Source organism: Egretta garzetta, unplaced genomic scaffold, assembly GCF_000687185.1.
Source record: "Egretta garzetta isolate BGI_Z169 unplaced genomic scaffold, ASM68718v1 scaffold256, whole genome shotgun sequence".
In the NCBI taxonomy this organism is placed as follows: Eukaryota; Metazoa; Chordata; class Aves; order Pelecaniformes; family Ardeidae; genus Egretta; species Egretta garzetta.
The window spans coordinates 2,781,400-2,800,578 of record NW_009260073.1 but is presented as its reverse complement, the minus strand read 5'-3'; the positions used below and the strand labels follow the sequence as shown (position 1 = coordinate 2,800,578).

General features: G+C 40.8%; 2 protein-coding genes across 2 annotated transcripts in view; one reads left to right on the top strand and one right to left on the bottom strand.

Moving 5' to 3' along the window:
- Positions 1-3,118, top strand: part of WDR19 (WD repeat domain 19) — a 45,374-nt gene extending 42,256 nt beyond the window's left edge. The window contains exon 34 of the mRNA XM_035896730.1: positions 614-3,118. Within this exon, the coding sequence (XP_035752623.1) occupies positions 614-694 (81 nt within the window). The 3' untranslated portion in view covers positions 695-3,118. The remainder of the gene's footprint in view (positions 1-613) is intronic.
- The window catches only part of RFC1 (replication factor C subunit 1), a 41,537-nt gene continuing 23,088 nt past the window's right edge, over positions 731-19,179 (bottom strand). Inside the window, 19 exon segments of the mRNA XM_035896731.1 lie at positions 731-3,520; positions 4,091-4,282; positions 5,260-5,473; positions 5,922-6,067; positions 6,970-7,087; positions 7,204-7,358; positions 7,792-7,890; positions 8,052-8,147; positions 8,584-8,721; positions 9,762-9,850; positions 10,265-10,379; positions 11,987-12,096; positions 12,814-13,210; positions 14,410-14,514; positions 14,830-15,009; positions 15,543-15,650; positions 16,748-16,980; positions 17,067-17,154; positions 18,018-18,095. Of these exon segments, the coding sequence (XP_035752624.1) occupies positions 3,425-3,520; positions 4,091-4,282; positions 5,260-5,473; positions 5,922-6,067; positions 6,970-7,087; positions 7,204-7,358; positions 7,792-7,890; positions 8,052-8,147; positions 8,584-8,721; positions 9,762-9,850; positions 10,265-10,379; positions 11,987-12,096; positions 12,814-13,210; positions 14,410-14,514; positions 14,830-15,009; positions 15,543-15,650; positions 16,748-16,980; positions 17,067-17,154; positions 18,018-18,095 (2,757 nt within the window). The 3' untranslated portion in view covers positions 731-3,424.

Sequence of the window (19,179 nt, the reverse complement as noted above, 5' to 3'; positions counted from 1 at the left end):
GCTGCATATTGTATTGGAGCATAAATCTCTCAATATAGTTCAAGGTGCTGTTGCATTTTTATAGTATTGAAAAGGTACACATGGATCCTTTTGATCAAAAGCAAATTAATAAACAATACCAAAGCAGAGGAAATAATTTCTGTTTAAAGAGGCGAGTGCCAGGCAGTCAGCATGCTCACAGACTCGGCAAGCATTGAATGTGACCTCCTGGGCTCAGGCTTTGGGGGCAGTTTTTGAATGTCATACGCAACACCAGAAATCCCAGGAGATTTACAAACATCTCTAGACATAGATGTACAGATAACATTCTAGAATTGCCAAACTAAAAGGATTTTAAAAGTTGTAGTTCAATACATTCTTAGTTTTCTTTTTTTAAAAAAGAGGAATGCAAATTATAATGAAAACTCTGCATCTCACCGAGAGCTCATTTTTTAGCTACAGAATTTATGCAGTAATCAAACTACAGTAACACTTACAGCTTCAGGGTTTTAATTCCTCTAAAGATCTTTAGAACTCAGTTGCTGAGACTTTTTCCCAGTAACAGGTACAAAACTGAACACCCGGTGTACTAGGACAGCGCATGCATTTAATCACTTGTGGCTTTTGCGTGCAGGGTCGGCATATGGTACGAGACGACTGGACGGCCTGCCCACACTGTGACTTCCCTGCCCTCTATTCAGAATTCAAGAAGTAAGTGGTTTGGTTCTTTTTTTTTCTGCAGGATTCCAATGTTTATTCTTCTTTTAGCAGCAAACGGCTTCACTTGGTACTAAAAAACATGTAATACCTGGGGGTGGAGGGTGGAAAAAGGAATCTCCCTTACGCAGTAGTTCCATCTCACACACGCACAGAACATCCCTTCAAAGTGGACCAAAAACTATGATAAAGAATGAACTCAGCCAGGGACGCGGGGCTCCAACAGCAGAGGCAGCTATGAAGATGGGTGGGGGGCTTCTGTCCTTCCAGGGAGAAAGCCCGTTACCAGGGCAAGGGGGAACACGGGCGCAGCAGCAGTCACCAAACCAAACCCAACCCGGGCAGTACTGGGACAGACAAAGGCAGCAATTACCTCCTCTCCTCAGTAGTCATCTGTGAGAGAACGGGACTAGAGAGCTCTCCTCAGATGTCAGGAACGGTGAAGCTGCAGAAACTTCATGTTCCAGCCTAAGCTCCTTCATGTACGTTTTAACTCACAAATTTTCCTCATGCCCATGTGAACAGCAGCAGCGTTCCTGTTGTGATGTTAGTTCTCAAATGTTAAAAAACAAATAAACCAACCTTTGCTCTGCCAAGACAGAAGCAGCGGTTGCTCTGGCCTGTTATACAGCGTAGGTCTCTGCTTCCTGCCCCAGGCCCAGCTGTTCCTTTGAAAACATTAGAATTATCATTTGACCAGTCACCCTTCTTTTCAAACAGCATGTTACAGACTGAAAACATGTGTCCAATGTGTTCTGAAAGGATTAACATCATTCATCTTAAGAAAATAAGTGATTGCACACAATACCTCAAACCAGAAGACGGGGAGCAGTAAATTCAGGTATGTGCTAGAGCCTGTAGTTTTTACTTAACAGGGTCATTCTCGAGGACAGGGGGAGTGTTTCCCAGCAAGGGAAATGCAGCATTCCAGAATCTAACTTACAGCCCGGCTGTGTGCCTCAGGTAACTGAGGCTCAGCTCTATCCTCAGGCATGCAAACAGCAGTAGGTTTTGCTACTCCAAGTAACACAGTGGTTAAACCATTCCCATTGTGAGGCTTTAAACCAGCTTACGTCTAGGATCATGAGGCTTTAAACAAGCTTACCTCTAGGATCACATTATCCTCTACACCCTGTTCTAGTTTGGAGTCTGTTCCTGAACACCACTTGTGCTTTAGTAGCACAGAGAACAGGCTGAAGATCTCAGCATTGTCAAATCCTTCTACAGATCTACCAACAAGCACGTAAGCGTAGAAAGAGCGTGATATGCTAACTAGAAGGAGCAGATCTAAAATGGAGGTTACATGGTCTTGGCTTAACAGAATCTAAGAATACGTCACAAGCAACTTAGTATTGGCTTGAAATACTCCTGTTTCAAAGGAGAAAACCACTGCTCGCTCTATGCCACAGACTTCGATCCAACACTTCGGTTCTGTTAAAGGAATGGCAACTGAAAATCAGTTAACAAAGTCCCTCCCTAATTTGACATTTGAAGGCAGATTTACCAGTGCAAACACCTTATGTGAAAGCTTTGACCTATACAGTCTAAATAACATACGTACAAGTGATATTATAAAAATCACATATACCACAATTTAGAGTTTGGGGTTTTTCTTCTGTCTGAGCAACCCCTGCAGGTTGCTGTCACAGTCTCTGTAGCTTGGGATACAACTAACTGCCTCTCTCTATTTTCAGAACTGCAGGTGTTGTCTGGCACGCAGCGAGGAAAGCTCTGTCACTACATTACACATCTTTTCCCCACTAGGATCTCGTAACAACCACCATGCCACTTCTATTTTGTGACAGCCTGTAAATACTTAGCTTTTGATAAATTTTGTACTTTGATTTGTTATAGTAATAAAACTGATTATTGATGATTCTTACCAAGCAAAATTTGCATTTTATCTGCACCAAAGACAAAACCAAGGGGCATTCTGTGTTACGTGAGCAGTAAGAAAAAAAAAACCAAACCAAACCCTAGTATTCTCTTCTCAACATCAGTCCTGGACTTTCATGACTATTTGCTATGACACATTTCTTAATCCCGAAATATTCCTTTCTGGTTTTGATTAAAGATACAACTTGTAAGCACAGGCTCCTCAAGCCAAGCTTGGAACTAAATCCCTCACTGCTTTTCTGTGTCTTTAACTCAGCAAAAGGGAAGTTGTAGGAAAAGAATATAACCACATCCTGTACATGCAGGAAAGCCAGGCCCTTAGAAGAAAAGAGAGACAGAACGCTCCATGAACTTAACCAGAATTTTAGAAGATTCCTGTGAAACTTTTTATTGTACTTTTATACACTGCTTACTTTCTATAATGTACAAATACGCAGTTTAGGTTTGGGGGGTTGTTTTGTATCATGTACTATTTACAAGAGTTCAGCACATAATATTGGGGACTTATTAAAAAAAAAAAAAAAAAGACCCAAGCAAGTGAAGTCCTAGGAAGACTTGGTATAAATGCCAGGTAACTAAGCATCACGTTTTCATCACGTTCACGCACCGCGGTGTTTGTTGTATGAGGACAGTTCTAGCCTGTAACGTTGTAGCACGTTAAGAGTAAGTACAGCACTGCATAGTGAGAGAGTACAGTAGCTACATCACCTCTATAAGAGGAGCGTCTTCAATGCACTGGTTCCACCTTCCCAGCTCCATCACCAGACCGGTTTCATCTTCCTGCCAGAAGTCAGATAAGCCAAGCTGCATCCATAGCAAGATTTTACTCTGTTTAATGTCTTGTTTTCTCTTTTCTTTTCCCTTCTTTTTTTGTTGTTTCTTCGCTTTTCTCTTTTTTTGACATCTTGGAAGACTTCGCCTTTTTTTGCTACAAACAGAACACACAGACAATTTGAATTCCAACTGCAACCTGACAGAAGCCTAAGCCAAGACGCATTCAGTGCTGAAAGAAAAAACCCATCTCTGCTCTTCCCCTCCCCTTCCACGTATCCAGTTTTTAAATGCCACTCTACAACGGCCAGTCAGAAGGGCTGGCCGCAGTTCCCCAATTTAGCGATACGTACCAAGGGCGTTACAGAACTGCCCCCTGTGATGACCACAAGCAAAGGGCTGTGGCTGCTCCTTACCAGTGGCACCGTCCCCATCCAAAATACGACTAAGCGTTGGAATCAGATAGGGTATTCACCAGTGATGCCCCACTCTGGTCCAACATTCAAGCAGAAAATAACAGACGGAAATCACTTAAGACTTTTTCACACTACTAGTAATTAGGAATTCAAAAGTTGAGAGATGATGTATTTTACATCTACTATGGGTTTTTTCTGTTTGGTTTTTTTGCTAGTTTGTTTTAGTTCAGATGATGTTACAAGTCCCAGAGAGGTAACTGAGGAGGAAACAGTTTAGTGTGGTTGTTTTAACACTGCAGAAACTAAGTCACCTTAATCATTGCATCACTTTCAACAGTATCTTGCTCATCCTCATCAGACTGGATCTCTTCCACATTCAAGTCTTCAGTCAGTTCCAAGGTCACTGCAGATCCCGACTGCCTTTTAGATGTCTTAACAGAACTAAGTGAATATGGAGTCAGATGTGCCTCCTTGTTGTAGGCACGTGTAAAAGCTGCTTTGACCTGTTGGGTTGAAAAGAAACACTATGAGCATCAGCTTAGGAACCATAGATTGTTAGCTAACCAACTCTTGGCTACAGATTCCAGATCATCTTTCCTTTGGGAAGATGTGACAAAAGGTTTGTAGAAGAGGACACTATCTTAAAAGGACGCAGAAAGCATCTGGGAGCTGTATGGTGAAGGCTTATTTTAAGCGAGTCCCACACAATCCTCAGATAAATTGTGCATCTTCAGATGCTTCTCACTTAGGCCTCCGATAATTTCAGCACTGTTGTTCTGCTGCCACCTAATCCAAGCCACTTACACCAAAGCCACCCGCAGCAGCACCAAACCCCTGCCACACTGGAGCAGCGCACTGGAGCAAGGAGCACAGGTTTAGTTATCAGCAGAGAAGATTCTTCTCTGTCTTGACCTGGGCTGGGGGAGATCCTGGTTCAGATCTCACACCTGCCAAGTTTGTAGCAGGGACCTGAGCTTAAGCTCCCCTTGTACCAGACAAGGGCCCCAGCCACTGAGGCAGCAGACTGGCTGCATACTAGAAGAGCCCCACACAAATCGCCCCCCGGTCTGGCAGTTCAGTCTAGCAGGACGGTAAAAGGTGCAAGCTGGGAGCCAGCTTCTGACCTCAGTGCCCACAGCATAACAAATAGCTGTGCATCCCTGCTATACGTAGGGGTGGTTTGCCTGTAGGAAGGTACCAGCTTTCCAGGTCCCTTCCCTGTTCTACCTCTATGCCCCAGACACAGCCGACTGCCAATGATCCCTTACACCAGGAACAGGTGTCAGACCACCGAGCAAGCACAGCCTGACTGCCTTTTGGGACATACCCCCAAACCCTTCAGTGGTATGTTGGACAGCTGATCTGCAAAGACTGCCATTAATTAAATCACAGTTAATAAAATTGCTCATTTGCAGCTGCACCAGCTTCAGCCTTCCAGCAGCACGCCCATAAGACAAGGAAAAAAAATCACTAGTTTTACCTTGGGATCCAGCTTTGAAAAAGGACTGGGCTTGCCTCCCCACGTGCTTATTTCCATGATATTTTCAATATCTTCTTTCATCAAGCAGTACGAGTCCATGAACGTTATCGCTGTTTGTACACCATCTGCTCCAAAGTCTTGCAAGGGCTGGACAAGTGCATCCCGCAAATATGACAAATACTCCATGTTCACTGTCCTCTTGCATGTCTGGGTTCTTTGTCAAATTGAAAGTAGTAAGTAAATCTGTACAGCCACCACCACTCACTTCTAAACACAAAGCAACCTGCAGGCAGGCCCCCAGCAAATGGATTATCAGCTGCCCTAAGAGTCAACCGCAAGTTGTACCGTGCCATTCCTTTTGCCATGCCTGCATTTGGGATAACCCCAGCAAGGCATTCCAACACCCAACAGTCTGGGGAAACACATCCCTAACTGAGAAACAACAGCCGGGGGGGGCAGGGGGGTGTCATAGTACTCATGACTATACTAAAAAAGTCTTTGCAGTCTGATTGTTGTCCAGATTAAGTGCTAAGAGAGCGTCACCAGCAGCAGGAGAGGATATTCACAGCCAAGCACAGCAAGGAGTTAACAGTCGGTAACTGAACTACATGAGAAATAAATACCTGTGTCAATCCAAATCGGAAGAGGAATGTCAGTCGTACCTGAGGCTCATGTGCATTGCCAGTTCTTGAATGATCCGATCGTGTTTGCCTGTGGATGAAAATTTCCCCAGCCAGCTGGGAAAGACAGGAAACTGGGACATGTAACCTCTCATCAGCTCCCCCGGGAGAACGCTTGCATAAATAGCCTGAAAAAGTAACACGCAGTCAATGAGTCTCACTGACACCAGGACACGCTACCCGACTTGCCCGCAGGGAAGGGGGTCGTGAATACAGTTCCCCAGGGGAAACAGCTCGTTTTAGGAGAACTTGTTTCTTGGTTGCTTGTTTCTGTTCAATCCCTTTTAGGTTACAGCTTCATCTCTTGTACCACCCTATTTGTTACCATGTTCTAAAATATCTCTGAGATTACCTGGGTTTTAAAAGCCATTAAAAAAAAAAAAAAAAAAAAAAGCCTGTTCATTTCTCCTTTTAGACTGCAGTCAGACAAACACCTGACTTCACACAACCAAGGGCTGTAGTCTCCAGCAGATGGAGATGGTGAAGGATACAATTCCAAAGAACACCACGAATCCACATGAAGTCAGCAAAGTTCCTAAGCAGCTTAGCTGTTTGGACCTGCGCTAAGCAGGGGGGGAACTAGATGACCTCCAGAGGTCCATTCCAACTTAATCTACGATACGTTCTCTGATAGCAGTCATAATCCTTTAAGCACAAGCCTTGTTAAGGTTTCAGTGGTCATTAAAAGTAGTGCAGCGACAATGCTTTGCTACTCTGTGCTTTAGGAGAAATCCTGGCCTGTTGAGAGTCTGGGGTAGGAAGCACACAAATAAAATGGAGTAGGCTTGTAACTGCATGTCAGAAGTGATACGTGCCACGTGCTCCACAGAGAAACTTCAAGCTTCTTGAAGTTTCAGAAGACTTCGTTTCACTTCAACACTATAAGTATGGGAAGCTGGTCTACTCGCCAACAGAACATTGCATGAAGTATGAACTCTACCAGTCAAAATTATAATGATACACCAATTTCAAGGGATCGGTCTTTTACACTGGACACACACAAAGCACGTAAAATGGGGTAAGTGCTCACCTGCGTCGGAAGAAGGTTCCAGTTTTGCTTGCTACGAATTTGTCTGTCCACTATATCACCATCACATATGCTATCAGCTGCTCTACTCAAGAGCACCAAGTGCTTTTTCAGATTTCCTCTGGAAAACAACACAAGTTGATTGCATTGCAAAGCAGAAATATCCAGATAGGTTTTAGCCTAGTTTTACTCCCTGACACAAAAGCCTATGTCAGTTCAGGGTATGGAATAACTCACCCAGCAGCAGCTGGTTTCACATGTACGTAGTTCTCTTGGACAAAGAGAGGTGCTAGGGAATAATCGTGGAAGAAAAGATCCGATTTGTCTATAAGAGACATACGAGAAGCCTCTTCTCCAGTAGCAAAAACCTTCCGGACAACATCAAAAGGGCCCTAAGTAAATGATATTCAAGACATCAGAGGGCTGCAGGTTAACACAAGTGATGAGACACAGCACATCAACAAAATCACTTTAGTGATGGTACCCAACAATATCTGGACTCATCAAGTTCAACATCCAGTATTCCCTTCCTAGTGCTTTACCAGTTTCAAGAATGGAGTTTTACTTCCGATATTAAGAGAATTATCTCCTAAATAGAGGACTTGGGATGAGAAGTACAAGCTTCATAATTGCATCTTACATAAGAGACTGGTACATCAAAAAAAATACACTCAGTCCTGGATTTACAGCTCTTCAACTATTTGTGGCAAGTTTGACAGCTCCTTGCATCTACGCTATCAATGCTTCAGTTCAGAAGATGCTTATAAAGCCCAGCGATTATATCAGAATACTAAAGTAAAAGCCAACCCAGTATTTTACACTTACCAGTTTGATATCCTTTTTGGCTCTGCTGCCATCCATTTTAGCCTCATCATAAGTCAATGATTTATCTTTTGCACACCACATATTAAGATTATGTAAAACCTAAAAACCAAAATTGACAATTTGGTAGCATAACAGCATTTAGATGGAAGATTTGAGTGGAAAACAGCCTGTTCTCTATACATAAACATAGTAATATCCAAGTCAAGGACTTATACATGATGTGCTCCCTGAACGGATGCTGATGCTGAATTGGCACTGACCTGTCTGATGTCCTGATTTGCTGCCAGGATTATCTCTTGCATTGCAGGTGGTGGAATTTTTAAACCTTCTTTAAATGCAATAGACATCATGGCACCCTGCAATACATACAATTGAGAAACTGTCAACAGAATTCCTATGAATTCTTCCCCCTACAGAACACACTGACACACCTATGAAAGAGCGCTAGTATATTTTCTAGGGATTTTTTTGAAGCACATATAATTAAAATTTTCCTCTCATAAACATAAGTCATCCCTTGGTGTACAAAAAAAAGCACATAATTTTAAAAAAATCTTTGGATATATTGGATATATTTGGATAGACTTCTAAAGCTGGAATGTCTTGCAATACTTCATTCTTTGGGAAGAAAAACTCAAGACAATGCATTTTGAAAAGCAGAGTAACTCACTGAATGAACACTGATCCATTAAGTTTTAAGTGGTGTTTCCAATTCTCTCTGAGTTCTGCCACGTGAAGACAGAAGTTACTGACGGTAATTCAGGGCAGCCCACACAGCCACAGCCTTCTTACCTTAATCTGTTCTAGACGAGGTCTCTGAAAACGAAGATCAAAACAGTAGTGGACCAACGAACGCATTTTAGGATGGTTGCGATCATTACACATACAGATGATGGGTATCTTTGTGTGTCTGATCAAACCAATCAACTCCTGTGGTTTAAACACAATACAACAATTACATTAGAATCCTCAGAGATTGATTAAAATGTCACACCAAGCAGCATTAGTCCCTGCCGTAAATCAGATCCTTGACAGACCTAAGTCTCTAAAACTCCTCCTACGGTAATCATGTTTCTAACACAGTGAAAATCTAGCCCCTCTCCTACTTTTTTCACTTGCTATTCTATTCAGCTGCAGTAAGTCTGCTGTCTACCCACTTTCAGCAACGATGTTTGGACCATTCTTCATCAAGCAATGAAGATCAGTAGCCCAGAGTAGGGCAGTCCACCTGCAGAATTATATTCGTTTGTCCAAAGGCCAGTTTGACCTGGCCTCTGCCCAGAGGGAGCACGCATCTTTCTGACTGCACCCTGCCACAAACAACAAAGCAGCAGGCAATAAGAGATCAGCTCTTCCCTGCCCAAAGAGCTCAACCCTGAGGCTTCAGCATTATTAGGCTTACAGAGCAAACTTTGTCTGCTCTAATGAAAGTGCAATTCAGTTCAATTTCATATTCCTGCAATGTAAACACCTGCATCTGAACTGAGGATCTGTATGCCCTTTATTGTCAAATTATTGCTCGTGACCATAGGAAATCTTCAGAAGCTAAAACTGGAGCTGCTGAGGAGAACAAAGCGTAATACCGCCCGTGCCACATTGTTTATTCAGCATTACTGCCTACTGAAGAGAGCAACTGTCCCAGTCAGATTACAAAACTCCCACTGCAGGTAGATGTCAGCAAGCACAGACCTTAGGATAAATTCACTTGTCCAGGAATAAACACCTAAAGTGCATACACCCAAGCTCATCACTCCAGGTTTCTTTTACAGAAGTATCTTTTTCCCCCCTCTACCAACGCGTAATTCTTCTTACACAAAGACAGGCTTCGAAAATAGGTCAAATAAACTGTACTCTGCAGAAACTTTCTATGGACCATGGGTTGAGGACAGTAGACTAGCTTGAAATATTTTGTGCTATATATGGTATGCACTCTTAGCAATGGCATTAGCTAATAACTATAGCAGTTTCACCTGAATCCCTCCTCTGTCTTCATTGCCTGCCATACCATCCACTTCATCCATGATCAATACATGTTTCCCGCTAACTGATGAGGATGTGCCTGAAAATGAATATGGACAAGAAAATGAGATGGGAATAAAATAGGGTCTTCCTCAGAGTTTTACCCAATGCTTTATAGGTTAGGTAAGCCCATCCTACACAACTGAGGTGGTGGTGAATCTATGTTCACAGAATAGAACTGACTATAACCTCATGTCATCTTCCAAGAAACAAGTCCCATACAACAGAAGAGCAACTGCAGAGTTCTTGAGTGGTTTGTGCGGATTAACAACAGATTTTACTGATAGCGATATTTAATTATGCAACTGAAGATGAAATAAAACAGCTTACTAAATGAAACCATCCCGCCACGTGATGAGCAACTTAAATTCCTAACACTGTTGTGTAATAAGGAAGCTCTGTCCCTCCTGTAAGCTCTTAACAACAAAAATCCTCCTTCAAACAACAGACATACCAGCACAGAAGTCTTTGATACTGGTGTTGTTAAGTGATTCAGCAACTACTTCCTTTAGACTGGTCTTACTGCGAGTGTCACTGGCATTCAGCTCCACATAGCTATACCCCAGTTCCTAGTCAAAACACAAAAAAACACGAGAACATAGATCAGTGAAAGAGCATACACATACTCAAAATTAGAAACAGCATTTCAGAGTTCGAGAAGAAAGCTCTTGCAACACCATTTTCACATATAAATTGTGGCTTTGAGTCCTTTTTCTCCTTAATAACCCTTTTTTCCTCACATTCCAAAAATATTTATAACCAGACATGGAACAGATATGCCCAAAAGAGAGCTTTGGGTTGGGGGTGGGGGGGAAGTCAGTAGCACAGATTTAGTTCTGAAGGATTACCAGAACCGCCACCAGGGATAGAAACAGAACTATGAGCCAAGGCTGGCTAAGCTCCATGGTATTTCCAGCTGCACATTGAAGTCTCACACACAAAGAGTCAGGACAAGAAACATGCCACATCCCTCTGAAAGCTGAAGGGAAGAGAAGCTTTTAACTATTTAACAGCTAGGAAACAGACAGCTCCCCCAGCAGTCCTAACGCTTCAGAACAGGGCTGGGCTACACGTCGGTCCCTGAAAGTAACTCAGCTGCTCCTTGATCAGCAAACCCCCCTGCCAGGGGCATGCCATGGCACAGCAGCAAGGCACACACAGCTCCATTCTTACAGCTTGAACAGCCCAGCTTTCCTGGCTACTCCTGCGGAGCACAGCGAAATGCTCTGCAGAGACCTGAAGCAGCTGTGAGCAAGTTAGGTTGGAAACTAGAAGCAGGAAAAGACCATGCTAGTGCAGAAGCGAGCAGAAGTCAGCACATCCAGCTTCTCTGCAAGTCTGGTTTTGGGTGCAGCATCAGCTGGTTGGCGCAAAGCTCTGAAGTGTGGGGGGGGACACGACACAAGACCTGGGAGTTACTCTACAGAAGTCAGATGTTGAGATAAGTTATCACTCCTTCCCAGTGCAAACATCAGATAGTTGACAATAGCTCTCAACTCTTCCAAGCTGGTAGCATCCCATTCTAAGAAAGTTCTTGCAAGTCAGAAGATCAAAAATAATCTGTAAGTTGTTCCAACAACACTATTAATAAGTTAGCTTTAATGGTATTTCTACAATATGGAGTTCTCAGCTGATTCTCATGACAGAGTTAGTGGAACACAGTGTTCCAGTAAGTTAGGAAAAACTAATTTCTGAATTCAGATTTAGAAATGGACGCACAGCCCTGTCAACTTCTCTCATCCTAAAGTAGTATTTGAATTTAGAACGAGCCTGGGAAAGATATCGTTGTTAGATACATAAAAGCCATGATTGAGTCTGTCACCAAAACTTCCAAAGAGCTTGACAGAATTAGAGTTCCACTAAATTTAGTGCAAATATTCTCTGACTTGTAGAACTAATGCTGAATGCTCATAGTTTTTTAAAACCATTTCCATTTGTTCAACATACTGCAGTGTGCTGCCTCTCAATATAACAAAAATAAACACAGACACCCATTGCTATATTCTCACCCCAGACCTGATAAAGGTACCTAAACATCCACACATTTTCAGCTGTAACCCTGTCCCGTGCAGGTGGAACTAGGCTGGGAGCAGACCCTGGTAATTCAGGGGATATCCACCTGCACACACCAATACATAACAAACTGTGCTGGGAACAACTGTTATCATGAACTTACCTTACAAACCAAAGAAGCTGTAGTAGTTTTACCAACTCCAGGTGGACCAGAAAGTAATGCTGCTTTAAAACCACTACCATCATCTTTGCCTCCGGTTTTATTGGCCTTTGCTATAAAAGAAGATTCCAGGTTTTACCTAGGTATGCATTACAAAACAAACTGCATACGTCATTTAAATCTTTACAGGTATCAAGCATCACTGGGGTTTTTCCTAATTTAAGGCTTGATATGAAAAATGCATACACATCTACATCTAACCATTTGGGAAAAAATTAAGATGGTTTAAACAGCTTAAGACTTGCAGTGACACTATACATGACATGGGCTGCTTGTCAGGCAGAACCAGCACCTTAACAATTCATCTCTTCCCAATGCACGATGGCAGCCCTTTAGACACGTTGCTATGCTGCACCTTCACCATGTGTACAGACAGGTTAGCACTGGCCAACATTTCTCTTGGTGAGAAAGAATTCACTAGGCTGAATATGAAGCCATTTTTATACACATTACTGCTAGGTTATTTTGGGGTTTTTTGGAAAAAAAATATCACATTTAAGAGAATACCACAAGACTTAAAAAATATCTTCAGACAGAGTTTGCTTTTCTGGTTTTGGGAGGGGTTTTTGGAGGGGACCAGGGGGCGTGGAGCAGTGCTTCAACAAAAAAAGAAAAAAATACTCTGGCTCAACTGCTGCTAGAATGCATCCAACTACAGCCTGTTTCCCCATTTCTAGAGTCGCTCTGCTATCCCAAAGGCCCTTATCAGCCCAGGGAACCAAGCAGCGCCATCAGCACGGAAGAACACAGAAGTTAACCACACTGGTCACCTTGTCCATCTTCTGAGGTATTCTTGTGCCAATTTCGGAGCCATCGGAGCAGTTTATTGGCACAGCTTTGCTCACCCTGCTGTCCAATTATTGCCTTAAGAGACACAGGCTTGTATTTATCTACCCATAGCAACTTCTCTGTTCCATCTTCATTAATCTCAGAAACCAAGTTCCCCTTAGGTTTTGGGACTTCTTTCTTCTCTACAGTCTGCCGTTTGAAGTCCATAAGCTTTCGAACTGCAGTGGTTTCTTTCTTGGCAGATTTGACAGTATCTCCTTTTTCAGGAGTAGACTTGTATTTTTTATTATCAGCTTCCCTTTTGAAGGGGCTAAAATTCCTTTTTCCAGTTTCAGCTTTCTGTGGTGTCCTTTTAGGTCTTGACTCCACTTTCTTTGCCTTAGGAAAATAAAGGTAGGAAAATTAAAGGGGTATTTCAAAAACCCATACAGTAAACAAACATGCTGTCTTTGAACACATGTCCAAGAGCTCTTAAGTAATAAAGCCTATGTATTGATATAAAAAACCTTCAAAATCAGATAAAGAAGTAGTTTTCTCTGAAAAATAAACCACTGTTAAACACAATGCCACCTGGTTCCGTAGCACAACCCAAAAAAGAGGCAGGAAATGTTGTGGTCATTCCAAGAGCAGTCCCCTTACTCACAAAGCCTGATTCTTCATAAAAACAAAAAAATACCAAAAAAAAAAACCCCACCACCAACACAAAACTGATGATTGTCAGGTTGGAGTAAATGGGCCAGGCACCCAGGAAGCTCTTACAAAACAACACTTCCAGAAAGTGTTCAACCCAAAACAATTCAAAGGGAGTGTAAGTAATTAGCTGGTAAGCTTGCAGTTGCTTTTCCTTAAGACACCGATAGTATCTTTACATGCAACAATTCGTGTCTAGCCACATCAGAAGTACCAAAGCAACATCTGCACAGAATGCACAACATGCTAGAGCTAACAGAGATTTTTAGTAACACCTTGTCAGCCACTACAGACTAAATCTAAAATGTGCATAAAAAAATTGTTAATTTTTCTTTTACAGTATTCCCTGAAAAATTTACCTTTAATATTATTAGTTCAAGTACCACATAAAGACAAAATCTGTTATGTATACACAGTTTACATATAGTTGTCCCATGTTTACAGCACAATTTTATACTGGGCCTGTCTGGGTACCACACAGTATCAGTCACAAGGACTTATTTCAAAGAATAAATAAATACTGAAAAGTTTAAAACTGAAACCATCTAAGGAGATACAATTACCCCCTCAGTCAGAAACCTAAAATACAGAATAATGTCAGAGTAAAAAATGAAAGGTGTGAAAAAAGCCCATAGCTCCCAAATAGAAGTTTTAAACACAAACATAAAATTTTTACTTTCAATACTTTTAACCTACAAAGTCAAACTGACAATCGTAGGATTACTGTTACTAGAACAGAAGACCAAAACTCTTTTCAGTTAAAAACAAACCAAACCAAAAAAAAGCAAAAAAAAAAAAAACAAAAAAAAACCCCACCAAACCAAAAAAAACCCCCACAACACACCAAACACACATAACACCACCCTCAACATTTATTATAAACAAACCTCTGTTTCAGCTGCCAGCTCATATTTGGACTTTTTGCCTGGCATAGTTCGAATAAGATCAAACAGGCCATCCTCATTAATAACTTTTGTCCCTAAAGTTGATGCCTGGAAAGTGAGAATTAAAAGTCAAGTCAAGCCAAGTTAGGAGTCACGTAATTCACTCCAAAGTGCTTTCCAGTAAAGACTATGTTCAGGAACACAACAACAAAAAGGGGTTTTTATATATATATGTGTGTGTACGCACGGGTATACATATAAATAAAAACAAAGCAAAACCTAAAACATTAGGCAACTTTTGCTTTTTAACACACACTTTGTTGGTAGTACTGCCTCCTTTCGGCAGAGATACTGAACATCAACAGAGTTAGATATGTACAATTCAGTTTCACTTCTACTTGGCTCACACACAGGAAGGCTCACCTTTTCACATTTAGATTGGCCACAGTCTCGCCCCATAACCAGATAGTTTGTCTTCTTGCTGACATTGCCAGTTACTTTTCCTCCATAGCGTTCAATCAGAGACTTGGCATCATCTCTTTCAATGCATTCCAGAACGCCTGTAATTACGAATGTCAGGCCTTCCAAGCAGTTTTCAGCCCCCTGAGAACCAGAGCATTACAGAAAACGCCATCATCCGATACAATTCTACCAAATACCTCTTCACCATAAACTTTTTAACCCCCTACCATGTCAAGTACCCTACGAAACTTTAAAAATAAGTCTACGCTACCTAGCTAGGTAATAGTTCCAAAAGCTAAAAAAACATTAAAAGGAATAGCTACCAACAAAACCTCACACATTGTTCACCTGACTGATCATACTCTTAACGCTCTGTGCATCAAGCATAGCATGTCAGTCAAACGAGTCACGGCCATCTTCAATTTTAAGACCAGTAACTATTTTTCATCATTATGACTTCATAAACCAACCACTGAATCTAATTTCTTCGAATATTTCCTTATACATAGTCACTGCTTTGCATTACAATTTAGCTTTTTCCAATATGTACTTCCTAGTTGAAAAAAAACAACAGTTTTTAAATAGTTTAGTTGATACTTGTTTCATTGGTTATAAAAGTAAGTCTATGACACGCTCCACTTCTAGATATAGAATTCTGCTGTAGCCAAACTTACCTGTGGTATCTCTTTGGAACCCAGCGCTTTCGGACCCTCACGATTAAGGAAGCTTCGGTAGGCTTGGTAATTGATTCGCTTCTTTTCAGAATCCTCAGGACTTACAGACTGTGGGAGGAGGGAAAAAAAATAATACACATATTACATACATAAGAACAACGAAATAAACTCAAGCATCAGTTTAAGACGTTTTTACGCATCAAAGTTTAACACTGGTTTTTAATCCATTAACATGCATTACTGAAGCTTATTCTGGTTTTGGTACTTGTGTTTTGAGGTATTTTTTGCTGTTATTTTTAAAGAGATTTCAAAAACTCACCTGAGAGTTTAGAACTATGTATCTGTTGTTTATTGTCATGTTTCTGTAGATTCAACTGTATCTCACATGTACATGCTCACTTAGATCATAAACTGTTGCTTTAAATTCTCATTTTATTTCAGAATGACGATCAGGTATGACAAGATCTACACTTACATAAAGTCTGCTTTGTAGTATTTCTACTTTTAAGAGACAGTTAAGCTTTTTAATCAGTAAAAAATTATTTAAAACTCACCTCCAAAAGAGTTGCAGGCTCTCCCTCCCCATCACAACTGTTAAATTTAAGTGTCAAAATCGGGTATTTTGTACTTTATGATTAAAAAGTATGTTTTAAGGTTGCCAATAACTGCCAGTGTGTTCAATAATTAATTAGTGAATCAGACAGATAAAAGAAAACTAAATTCTATTTCTACAAAATGTATCAACCGTAAGAAATATAGTTCAGAAATTGGGGGTGTGTGTGTGTAAAAAAACCAATGCCATTTATCATGCTAACAGCAGTATAGCTCCACAAGGTCACCATGCTCACATAAACAGTAAGCTTTCACTCACTAAGTGTGTGTCAGAATTCCTGCATTCTGCATTTTTTCAGGGAAGTTAAATGTGAAAAAGCACTGAACTGATTTTGCAGTGTACATGCATACCTTAACAAGCATTAAAGAACACTCAGTTCCGTCATGCATTTAATTTACAGTATTCCATCTGATTTCTTTTTCCCCCGTATTTTTACAACTGCAAGAAACTTAAAATTTACCAGAACTCAAATTCTTAAAAATTGGCCAGAAGATTCAAAGTTACAACAGTGACACATAAACAGTAACATCTCAAAATTACTTTCCTGCAAACTCCACACCAAGCCAACTAAACTCATTTTGGTAGCTCCTACCTCAGACTATACTAAACTTTGATGATTTCTTTCCTTTTCAGCAGCCTCTTCTTTTTGTTTCAGAGACACAAGCTTAGAGCTAGGTTTCAAAGGCAAGGTCTTCCCTGTCAACTCTCTCGCTATTTTACCATCAGATGATTGTGGGGATAAATGAGAGCCTTTTGAATGTTCAGATTTAGTTTGCTGCTTAGCAGTGTAATTCTTCGCTTCGCTTGTCGAGTTTGTTGCTTTCACTTGAAAAGAGGCAGAGAACATATGTAAGAATGCATCTCATTAATATTATATATTGGTGAAATGTTTTCTGTATTCTGTGTCCTACCTCCTTCCGACTGCTTATGTCTTTCTGTCACATTAGGACTGCTCTTGATGCTCAGTACTGCTTGTTCTCCTCCTGAATCTTTCCGAGCCTAAACAAACACACAGTGACAAAGTCAGAGATGTATGTCCCCAGCTACCATAAAGTCTAGATCCCCGAGTTCCCCTACTGTTAAGTACAACAGACTGAACGTCATCTAACAAAGCTGATCCCTACCACAAGTCAGGATACAATCTCTGCCAAAGGCAGGCAGATGAGCTGCCATGCATTCAGCCACGCACATAATCATTCTTTAAGTCAAAGGCCAAACTTCCAGGTTACAGTAAATTTCAATCCTAACTGGTTTCTTGATTAGTCTAGAAGTACTAATACTTGCTATGTTCAAATTAGCAATTCTAAATTCTAAGAGCCTTGATGTACAACTCCGCAAATGTTTTACTGCTCCTTACACCACAAGCTACGAGAACTGGGAAGATTCCTGACACTCAGGTTAGTCTCAAAACTCTCAAGATCCCTGCTTGCCCCTTCTCTCAAAGCAAGGAGAGTATTCTCCTCCTTCCTCTCTTCCTCCCATCACATTTCACCAACTTGCGCTATTGACTCACTTTACTTGATGTGGTCCTCCTGAACCAACAGAGCTATCGCTGATCTAAAGCATGAGTCTTCAGCAACACACTTCACTCAATTAGAACTAGAACTTAAAATCCCATTTCAACAGAAGCAGGTAGAACAAAGATACAACGATGCCTGCTGTTTGATTAGGAAGGACACTATTTACTGAGTGAGAAAAATCCAGGAGGGAAGTATGAATAGCAAGTATGTTTTTTTCATGCAAACACTTTCTTGCTATTTTTAATGTGTTTGTATGACAGTCTCAAAAAAAGGTTAGGTGTCTAACTAAGAATGCTCCCAACAATGCAATTTCTAAAAACTAAAGTTTAAAAATAATTCAACCTTTTTCTTCTGCGGCGTCTCATCCAACATGGCCAAAGTTTTAGCAAATTCTTCATCTTCATGCAGCTGTCTCTCCAGCTGAAAAGAAAAAAAAATAAAAGGAAAAAAGATATTTTTAGCTCACGTCTGACAAGTTTTAATTCTACTAGAATTTTTTAAAACTATTTGCTGTTCAGAACAAAAAGTTTATCTAAAATGAGACAGCACATAGCTGGAAAAAGTGCATCTTACTAAAGGCAAATAAATTTCTGAAAGTGGCCCTGGAGAATTACTTGTTTCCCCCAAAGAGAGAGACTGAAGTCTAGTGAGACAAGTAGAGTTTAATTTGTTGCACTAGAAACATTAATAAGCCGGTTATAACCTGTTTTCAAAGAGGTTTCCTGTTCCTTCATATTTTTTATTGCTATATGTCCTTTTCATTTAATAAACAGTCAAAACTCAAAGGCAGGATCTCACAACAACCAGCTTGCACCGAGATGCAACCTGTCGGCTTTAGAAAACTTCCAAAAGCAGTCCCAAAACACAAGTAGGAACAATGCCTGCGAAGTATTACGATGTCTCAATAATGAATGTTTCATTCTCATTTACTGCTAGCAACACACCACATGAAAAAAAATTCTGGCAATTTTGGAGAATTTAGCCAATTTAGCTCTCCTTGCCCATTCTGTTTACTTTATGGAAACAAACATACTTTAACATTTCTACTTTTTAATATTTCTACCTATGCAACTGATTTTCTTTGACAGAAGAATGAGTAAGAATGAATACTGTACATGGAACCTGAGAAAGCTATTTATTAATTGTAAAAAAACAAAGCCAGGTTGGTTTTTATTTCACCTAACAAAATAAATGTGACCTCTACAGCGGTCATCAATCACCTTTCCTAACCAACACAGCCCCTTTCTACTCCTGAATAGTGTATATTGTTGCCAATAAACATTGCCCATTGTTTTAACAACACAACAACAAAAATCCTTTCATAACTGTCTTAAAGTCCAACATGCCTGCTATAAGATTCAAACAGATGACTTATAAAACCAATATGCCACAGAAGACATTTTTTATGTGCCCATAACAATGATATTCATTTATCTTCCCTGTGCACAGTGAGAAAGGGGACAGGCAGCGACTAGCAAATGCAAACCAGACTGAGGCAGGGATA